Source organism: Camelina sativa, chromosome 10 (genome assembly GCF_030686135.1).
Source record: "Camelina sativa cultivar CO46 ecotype springtype chromosome 10, ASM3068613v1".
Classification (NCBI taxonomy): Eukaryota; Viridiplantae; Streptophyta; class Magnoliopsida; order Brassicales; family Brassicaceae; genus Camelina; species Camelina sativa.
In genome coordinates this window covers 24,236,769-24,246,455 of record NC_141889.1, presented here as the reverse complement: position 1 = coordinate 24,246,455, position 9,687 = coordinate 24,236,769, and the positions used below count along the sequence as shown (strand labels likewise).

Here is a 9,687-nt window from a genome sequence, read left to right as displayed (position 1 = left end):
ATGTCTGAAGTCGAAGATGTTTCTTCTGGAACCAAGAAAGCTGTTGGTCAACAGCCGGAGCCACCGGTGGTGTCTCCTTATCTCTTGTCCAGCTCCGACAATCACGGTTCCATGATCTCGTCGGTGTTATTGAATGGTGAAAACTATAATGAATGGGCTACAGAGATGTCTAATGCTCTGCAAGCTAAACGCAAAACAGATTTTATTGATGGAACAATCTCAAAACCTTCCATTGATGATCCTAACTTTGAGAATTGGCAGACGGTGAACTCAATGATTGTTGGATGGATTCTTACTTCCATCAAACCAAAATTTAAGTCCACCGTTACGTTCATATCTGATGCATGTGACCTATGGCTTGATTTGAAGCAAATTTTCTCAGTGGGAAACAAGGTGCGAGTACATCAAATCAAGGCTCAAATTGCGGCATGTCAACAAGCTGGACAACCCGTCAACGATTACTATGACAAATTGTGTCATTTTTGGGAAGAACTGCAGACTTACAAACCCCTTGACATTTTGTAAGTGTGGTTTGTGTACACGTGGTGCTACTCTTGAACCGGCTAAAGAAAGAGAGGAGGAGAAGATCCATCAATTTATTTTGGGTCTCGACGATTCTCGCTTTGGAGGTCTTAGTACCAATCTTATTGCGATGGATCCATTGCCTTCTCTTGGTGAAATTTATTCCCGAGTTATACGAGAAGAACAACGCCTTGCTTTTTCACGACATCAAGAATAGAGGAAGGAGGCTGTGGGTTTTGTCACATGTCGCGAGATGGTTTCTCCACCCGTAGCCGCTGAAAATCAATCTGTTAATCGCATGGAATCCTCCGTTATCAGATCTCGTCCCGTGTTATGTTCCCATTGTGGTCGGACGGGTCATGAAAAAGATTGTTGGTCTATTGTCGGTTTCCCTGACTGGTGGACAGAACGTAATGGTGCTGGTCGCGGCTCATGTGGTCGTGATCGCGGTGGTCGCAGCACTGGTGGCGGACGTGGCAGAGGACAGATAGCTATGGCACATGCCACAAGTTCCGATCCCTCTTCCCATTCTTCCGTGTTTTCAGAATTCACACCAGAGCAGCTCCAAGCTCTTTGCCAACTGCTTCAAGAACGAACTGTTAGTAGTAGTTCTGACAAGTTATCTGGTAAGCCAAAGTTTGGCGATGTTATACTTGATACAGGTGCTTCCCATCATATGACTGGGAACCTTACTCTCTTGACTAACATTGTTCCTATTTCACCTTGTTCGGTGGGTTTTGCGGATGGTAGCAAAACAATGACTCTAAGTATGGGAGAATTTCCTCTTTCAGAGAAAATTTCCTTGACTAATGTTCTCTATGTCCCAACTTTGAACTGCACTTTGTTCTCCGTTTCTAAAATTGTGACGCAAACTAAGTGCATGGCCACCTTTACTGATTCAATTTGTGTTTTACATGACTTTTTTTTGAGGACTTTGATTGGAAGAGGTGAAGAGCGTGATGGGTTCTACTATCTAACGGATGTAGCAACCGCAAAAATTCACACAGTTACTGTCTCTACTGATCAAGCTTTGTGGCATAAATGATTGGGTCATCCTAGTTATTCGGTGCTTTCGGTTTTGCCTATGGTTTCTGTTTCCGGTTCTTCTAATAGCTCTTTGTCTTGTGACGTGTGTTTTCGAGCTAAGCAAACTAGAGAAGTTTTTCCTGATAGTATCAATAAAGGTTCTGATTGTTTCTCTTTAATTCATTGTGATGTGTGGGGACTGTATCGTGTTCCTTCTTCTTGCGGTGCAGTTTATTTCTTGACTATTGTTGATGATTTCTCAAGGTCCGTCTGGACTTATTTATTGCTTGAGAAATCGGAAGTGCGTATTGTTCTTACTAATTTTCTTGCGTACACCGAAAACAATTTGGGAAGACCGTCAAAACAGTTTGTAGTGGTAATGGGACAGAGTTTATGTGTCTTTCCTCTTATTTTAGGCAAAAAGGCATTGTTCACCAAACATCCTGTGTTGGTACTCCGCAGCAAAATGGTCGTGTTGAACGGAAACACAGACACATACTTAATGTCGCCCATGCATTGTTATTCCAAGCAAGCCTACCAATAAAGTTTTGGGGAGAAGCTGTCTTAACCGCTGCGTACTTGATAAACCGCACTCCGACGTGCATTCACAACAATTGTTCCCCATACAAATTACTTCATGGTGTTAAACCTGCTTATGATCAGTTGTGTGTCTTTGGTTCGGCTTGCTAGACACATCGGTTGGCTCATGACAAGGACAAATTTGGGGCTAGAAGTTGCCTTTGCGTGTTTGTTGGTTATCCGTTTGGCCAAAAAGGTTGGAAAGTTTTTGATATGGAGCAAAACAAGTTTCTGATTTCACGTGATGTGATTTTTTGAGAGGATGTTCGCAGAGAAATCTGCTGAGGTGCCTTCTTCTCCAGCTCCTTCTATCCCTCTGGTGACTGATTCAGATTGGTGTGTTCCAATGACTGTGCTGAAAGGGGGAGTACACTGTCTTCTGTCTTCTGGTCTGGAGACGGCTGCGCGTGATGATCACAATGTGTCCTCTGTTTTGCCTAGTGAGCTGGTTGTTTCACAACCACGTGAGCCGGTTGTGCCACTCTTCGTACCCTCTGTGCCTCCTGCAGTTCCAAAGTCGTCTCTTCCAGATTCTTGTGTCATTCCTACGCCGGTGGTTCCTGTTTCTGCACCGTCGTCTGTGGAAGTTCAACAACTGCCTCGACCCGACAAGTGTCAAGTTTGACAGTCTGTTCGTCTCAAGGACTTTGTGTTGTGTAACACCACCACTGATAACGCCACCTATCATTCTCTCTCGTCCTCTGTTTCTCAGTCCTCATCGGTCCATGGTAATTCTTTGTATCCTTTGATGGATTGTATATCCGATGTTTCTTTTTCCGCAGGACACAGAGCTTATTTGGCTGCCATAACCAATGCTACTGAACCCAAGAATTTTAAAGAGGTAGTCCGTATTAAGGTATGGAATGATGCAATGACTACAGAGGTGGATGCTCTTTAATTCAAGAAAATGTGGGATATCACGGATCTTCCACCTTGTAAGGTTGCGATTGATTCTCAATGGGTGTACAAGACTAAGTATCAGGCTGACGGTTCTCTCGAACGTTACAAAGCCCGTCTCATTGTCTCCGGGAATAAACAGGTTGAAGGGGAAGACTATCATGAGACGTTCGACCCTGTTGTCAAAATGACCACTATGCGTACGCTTCTACGACTTGTTGCTACTAATAATTGGGACGTGTTTCAGATATATGTTAACACCACTTTCCTTCATGGTGATCTAGAGGAAGAGGTTTATATGAAGCTGCCACCAGGTTTTTGACATTCTCATCCTGGCAAGGTTTGTCGTCTTAAGAAGTCATTGTATGGGCTGAAACAAGCTCCTCGATGTTGGTTCAAAAAGCTTTCTGATGTGTTGCTTCGTTTTGGTTTCAAGCAAGCGTATGACAATTATTCTCTCTTCTCCTATACTCGTGCGAATATTGAGATCAATGTGTTGATCTATGTTAATGATCTTGTTATTTGGGGCAATGATAGCTATATGGTGCAAAAGTTCAAAGACTACTTAGGGAAATGTTTTTCTATGAAGGATAGAAGTGTCTCGCGGGTCGGAAGGAATTTTCTTGTCCCAACGCAAGTATGCGTTAGATATAGTCGCTGATACTGGCAATCTTATTTTACGACCCGTTGTCAATCCACTCGAACAGAATCATCATTTGGCTGATGATGATGGTCCGTTGTTAACTGACCCCACTCCGTTTTGCCGTTTGGTTGGCCGTTTGTTGTATCTTCTACACACAAGACCAGAGTTAAGTTAATCCGTCCATGTGCTGTCTCAGTTTATACACCATCCACGTGAGGCTCATTGGCTTGCTGCTTTGCGTGTGGTACAGTTCTTGCAGGGTCTTTCGGGACAAGGGATTCTCCTTAAGGCTGACTTCGACTTGTCTCTCACAGTGTATTGCGAGTCGGATTGGTCTTATTGTCTTATTACTCGTCGTTCGATTAGTCTGTTTGTGGTGCTTCTTGGTGGTTCTCCAATTGCTTGGAAAACCAAGAAACAAAAGACTGTCTCTCACTCTTCCGCTGAAGCTGAGTATCGCGCAATGTCCTTTGCTCTTGGAGAAATCCAGTGGATTCGTAAGTTGTTAAAAGAGTTAGGTATCAAACAGTCTCAACCTGCTCGATTGTTTTGTGACAATAAGGCTGCTCTCCATATCGCTTCTAATCCATTTTTCCATGAACGCACCAAGCATATTCAGAATGATTGTCATGCGGTTCGTGATGCGGTGCGCGATGGTATATTTTTACACAACATGTCGCATCAAGTGAGCAGCTTGCTGACATTTTGACAAAGGCTTTTGGTCGACTTCAGTTCCTTTACATAATGTCCAAGTTGGGTGTTCAAGACCCTCGCACTCTAACCTAAGGGGAGTATTACGGATAATGATGTCTCCTTAGTGAATGTTGGTGTTGTACTTATCTTATTAGTGTGATAAGCTTTAGGTTCTGATATATTAGTTTCAAGAGCTTATCATGTGTTAGTCTCTCATGTATAAATACCACATTGTTATTAATCAATAAAGTAAGTCAGTTTGATATTAAATTCTTCATGAATCTAAAACATCTTATTTAACCATCGATCCTAAGAAAAATTAACCTATACCCATTATATTTAATCTGCTCAACAAATTTCTCATAAATAAAAAAAAAGAAATATATTAAAAGTGTAAAAAAAAAAGATTGTAGAAGTGGTTGTTTGAGAAACGGTTCCTTAATTGTATGTACACGTGCCTATTTATTAGTGGTTTAATTTTTAAAAACTTAAAATATTGTTGTATAGTTATTATTTTTTTTTTTTTGCAACCCTCCCCATTTCCACCGTTGGAGATAGTCTTAGTTAGTACTGGTACCATAAAAAAAACTACTTTACAATAAAAAAAAATAACAATGATAATATCAAGTAGATGACTAGATGATGGATTAATAATTAATTGGTGTTTAAGATGGGTTTTCCGTAAAAAGGTTCGATCCATTTGGAAAGAGACTACTTTTTATGATTTGATCCCTTATATTTACGAAAACGTACATATGGATCACACCTTTGGTAAAATTGATGTAGCACATCTTTATGTATCAAATAAGCTTCTAGAATTCTTTGTTTTCCTTTTTGTTTTTGTTAGTTGATGTGTCTGTATTTTATAGGTTTTAACCATAGTTTTTAGGTTTGTTTTGAGTCTTTTATTGAGTCGAAATGTGCTTTTAGAGTCTTTTTAGTCTTTTATGAGTTTGTACAGGATCTAGGTGACTTTGGAAGGAATCTGAACGCTTTGGGGATGCAAGTAAGCATCTAGAGCCAATTTGGTGAAGACTGATCGGACTAGCAAGCAGATGGAGCAAACACAGAAAAGGCATCCTGGATCGGCTGATCCACATTCAGATCGACCGATCCCGAGCCCGATACAATTTTTCCTTTTTCGTTTTAAACCGACTTTTAGGGTTTTATTTTAGTATTTAAGCACGAGGCACGACCTCTAGAAAGACAACTTTTATTCTACGCAGCCTTTGAGCACTTGTAAACTTTGGGAGAAGATCTCTAATCCTTTTTGACACCTTGGAGAAGATTTCTAAACCCTATTTTCTATTCTTTTGCAATTCAATTATGTTTTTTTCATCTTTGATTTGCTGTTTCTGTTTCTCTATGGCTGAGTAGTTTATCTATTGGGTTTTGGGTTTCAAAGGGGTTTATAATTCTCTAACGATGGTGTTTTAGATTTGGGGTTGATCTCTTTTGTTCTTCATCTATAGTTGTTCTTAAAGCCTAATCTAGATTAGCTACCTAGTTTATGATCATAGGTTTAATTCATCGTGGCACCAAAAGTGTTGTTGAGTTGCTGGAAAATAACTTAGGTGAGCAAGGTGGACCTTAGCCAACAAAAGTTGAAGTTGAGGCACCTTGTGAACAGATCAACTTCAACTTTTATTGCTTTCTTGGTTTGCTAGATCCAAACGACGGTTTAGGGTTTAGTGAATTCATTGCATAGACAGTTAACGCTGCGAAAGTAGGTTAGCTTTACAACCATGATTTGAGTTCTAGAACGGTGTCTAATGCATCCCCATCTAACCACCTTAGTCTGAGATTATAATCCCCATAGATTCCCTGTGCCCAATATTTCCTTTTTGATTTAGAAACAACTTATTTACTTTCCGTTTGTTTAATTATTACTTGCTTCACAAACTTCCTCTTTTGTCTTAGCTATATTTGATCTTCATAGTTTCATAGTGCAATTGTTTGGTCTCTGTGGATTCGATACTGAAGTGTTACAACGATACCACTAGATCGTGGTGGAGTACACATTGGGTTTTAATTGACCTGTTGATCAATTTGGCGCCGTTGCCGGGGACCAAACGTTGCCTTTGGAATTTTAGAATTGAATTTAGTCTAAGATATATTTTATTTTTATTTACTAATTAGTTCTTGAGCTCTTTCGCTTGTGTTTCAGGTTTATGCAAACAAGAAGCCACAAGCCTACTGATTTGCAAAATCTGCGAAACAAGGAGTTAGCACGACTGGAACGAGAGAACCGAAAAGCAAGAGTCGATTCCGATAAGATGGCCGAAGACAATGAAGAGGTTCGCCAACCCAATCCGCCAGCTAGGTGAGCTACCTTGAGAGATGAAGAAGCTCACAACAGGCTGTTTCTGAATCGATCTGTGATCCAACCACCAGCTCCTGCGAGAAAAGATTATGAGATCAAGCATAGCCTAATCAATTTGGTCCAGAATTGTGTGTTTAATGAATTAGCCTCAAAGAGCCCTCTGGACCATATTGAAGCTTTTGAGAGATTGGCTAGTATGACAAGGTCTAATGGAGTTCCATATGATTACCTCATGTTGACTTTGTTCCAATTCTCCTTAGGAGATAAGGCTTTGAGATGGCTAAATCTCTTGGACCGAGGATCACTTACCACTTGGGAGCAATGTAGAGCAGCGTTTTTAAACCACTTCTACACTAAGTCACGATCAGCTATGTTAAGGAGCAAAGATTACTACCTTCTCACAAGGTGGTATGGATTCTTTTTGTGAAGCGTGGGAGAGATTCAAGGAGTATATGAGGGACTGTCCCCATCATGGCTTTTCACAAGAGAATCTTATAAACATCTTTTATGGAGGAATTGACCAGAAGTATCAGATGGCACTCGACACCGCCAGCAGAGGAGATTTTTCTACTAACACTGCCGCTGAAGCAAACCTCTTGATCGAAAACCTTGCAGCGAGTAACAACAGTCATAGTCATGAGTATGATCGTTCTGTGCGTGTTGTTAGCTCCGTGAATACAGATGTTATTAAGAATCTCACTGCTAAGGTAGACCTTCTTTTGAAGAGAGATCAACAAGCTATCAACATGTGCGACGGGCAGACGGGTGTTTATCAGCAAGTTGGAGTAAATTCAGGTTTTATGGGAACAGAGGAGCTGAACTATGTAAGAGGAAAAGGGAACTATCAGAATCATGGGTTTAATCAGAATTATAGAAATCATCCTGATCTCTCTTACAGAAACACCAACGTTGAAAATTCTCAAGATCAGGTGTATCCTCCACATAATCAACAAGGTAACTTCCCGCAAGGATTTTAGAACAAGGGTGCTGGATTTAATAGCTAAAATGTCCAAGGATATCATGCTCCATCTGCAGCTCCACAAGATAAGAAACTCGAATTGATGATGCAAGCACTACTGGACGGCCATAAGAAAAGTTCTGCTGAGATTAATGTCAAAATTGATAGCATGTACAATGATTTGAATGGGAAATTTGAGAGGTTAAGTTCACGTGTTGATTCCATTGATAAGAGAGCCTCTGCTATTTCTTCTAGCTCTAAGCATAAAGAGTCATGCAATGCTATAACACTCCATGGTGGGATTGAAGATGAGCTGAGTTGTGCTGTGATCAACTCATGTTTGGCTTCCGTAGAGCCAGGATCGATCAGTCTTGAGCATAGATTGACCAGTCCTATTTATTCTGATAATTCGAGTTTGATCCCCATAGAAGTTGGATTGACTGATCGCCCCTATAGATCAGTCGATCCTGTCGTTGTTGCAGAGCCTGTCTCATAAAATTTCACTCCTTCTGTTGATCGGCCAATCCATGCTGCAAGAATAGGGAATTTTGATTCATCTACTCCTATTATGAATACCAAGGAATCACTTCTTGTGGAACCAAAGCCCTATAGGCCACAAATTCCTTTTCCAAGAAGACATGTGAAGAAACCTCTGGATGAAAAGAAGTATGATCGGTACAAAGAAGTTATGAGTGAGTTCACTGCTGACATTCCCTTTACAGAGGCAGTAAAGCATATCTCTTTGTTTAGGAAGGTTTACAATGATGTTGTGGTTGAAGAAAAGGATTTGGTGGAGGTTAAGGCGTTTTTGGCCCTAGAGAAGAAGAACATTCATGCTCCAGTTTTGAAAAGACTACCCAAGTTAGAAGATCCAGGAAAATTTGTTGTTCCATGCTCCATCTTAGGAGTGAATTTTGAGGATTCCCTTTATGATATTGGATCCAGTGTGAATGTAATGTCTAAAGCTGTTGCAGAGAGGTTGGGGATTGACGATATGAAGGCTTATAAGGTCCATCTTAAGTTTTCAAATGCTGTCACCACGACTCCACAAGGCTTCATTAGTAATTTAGATGTTCAAGTTGGGAGTTGTTTGGTTCCTACAGATTTTCATGTTGTAGAAATGAGCGAGGGTTCTGTTATGCCTTTGATTTTTGGGAGACCTTTCCTAGCAACAGTGGGAACAATTGTTGACTTGCCGAATAAGAGGATCACTTTATCTAACATTGATGATAAAGTCTTCTACAACACAGTCACTACAAATGAAGCTACAAAACATTGTCTAACTGTAGAAGATGAGAAGAAGGTGGATGTCATGCTAATGGGAGAGAATGGTAAAAAGAATGAGGTCAACGAAGTCATGGATGGAAAAACTCATTCTTCTGAGAAGAGGTCTAAGAAGGTTAAGAAGAGAGACAAGCCAAAGATAGAGAGAGTAATACGCGATCTTCACATAACTTTGGTACCCCAGATATATGTTAGAGACACCATTGAGTATAAGTTGAAGTGTAAAGGAAAGTCTCGGCCTTTTTCTAAGGTTACATCCATCCTCACTCCGGAGTTTAAAGAGAAATGCCAAGAAGCAATGGATGATATGATGAAAAAGATTCTCGAGCTTAAGATGACGAATGGGAGAGCTTGTTTTGACACAAGTTCTCATCCTCCCATCACTTGACACCTAAAACCACGATCAAGCTATAGACCTTAACCAAGCGCTTATGGGAGGCAACCCATGGGGTTTGTGCTGGCTTACCCTTTATTTTTTTTATTTGTCTTAGGATTTTGGTTTGTTTTTAGGATTTGTTACGGTGAAATCACGTCCGATGTTAAGTGTTTTCAGGAACAAGTTCCAAACGCAGAAGATGCAAAATCTTTTGTTCTAGGAGCTTTGGATCGGTCGATCCTCCTTACAGATCGATCGATCCTCCTTACATATTGATCGATCCCGTTAGTTTGCTGCAGGTATCTCCAAGTTCAATAATGTTTTCGATCAGTCGTTCCCCACCCTTTCCAACACTACTCCAACACCAGATGCGAAATCACCGATTT

The 9,687-nt window shown here is 40.7% G+C and overlaps 1 protein-coding gene and 1 non-coding gene across 2 annotated transcripts; one reads left to right on the top strand and one right to left on the bottom strand.

Moving 5' to 3' along the window:
- Positions 1-525, top strand: LOC147937279 (uncharacterized). Its single transcript, XM_087468730.1, has one exon. It carries the CDS (start codon positions 1-3, stop codon positions 523-525), a length of 525 nt encoding a protein of 174 aa, XP_087324856.1.
- Positions 526-7,059: 6,534 nt separating this feature from the next.
- LOC147937278 (small nucleolar RNA R71) lies at positions 7,060-7,161 on the bottom strand. Its single transcript, XR_015569784.1, has one exon. It is a non-coding gene; the product is annotated as a small nucleolar RNA R71 (small nucleolar RNA).
- Positions 7,162-9,687: the final 2,526 nt, after the last annotated feature.

Coding starts and splice junctions, on each gene's coding strand:
- LOC147937279 (XM_087468730.1), top strand. CDS start 1: ATGTCTGAAGTCGAAGATGTTTCTTCTGGAACCAAGAAAGCTGTTGGT.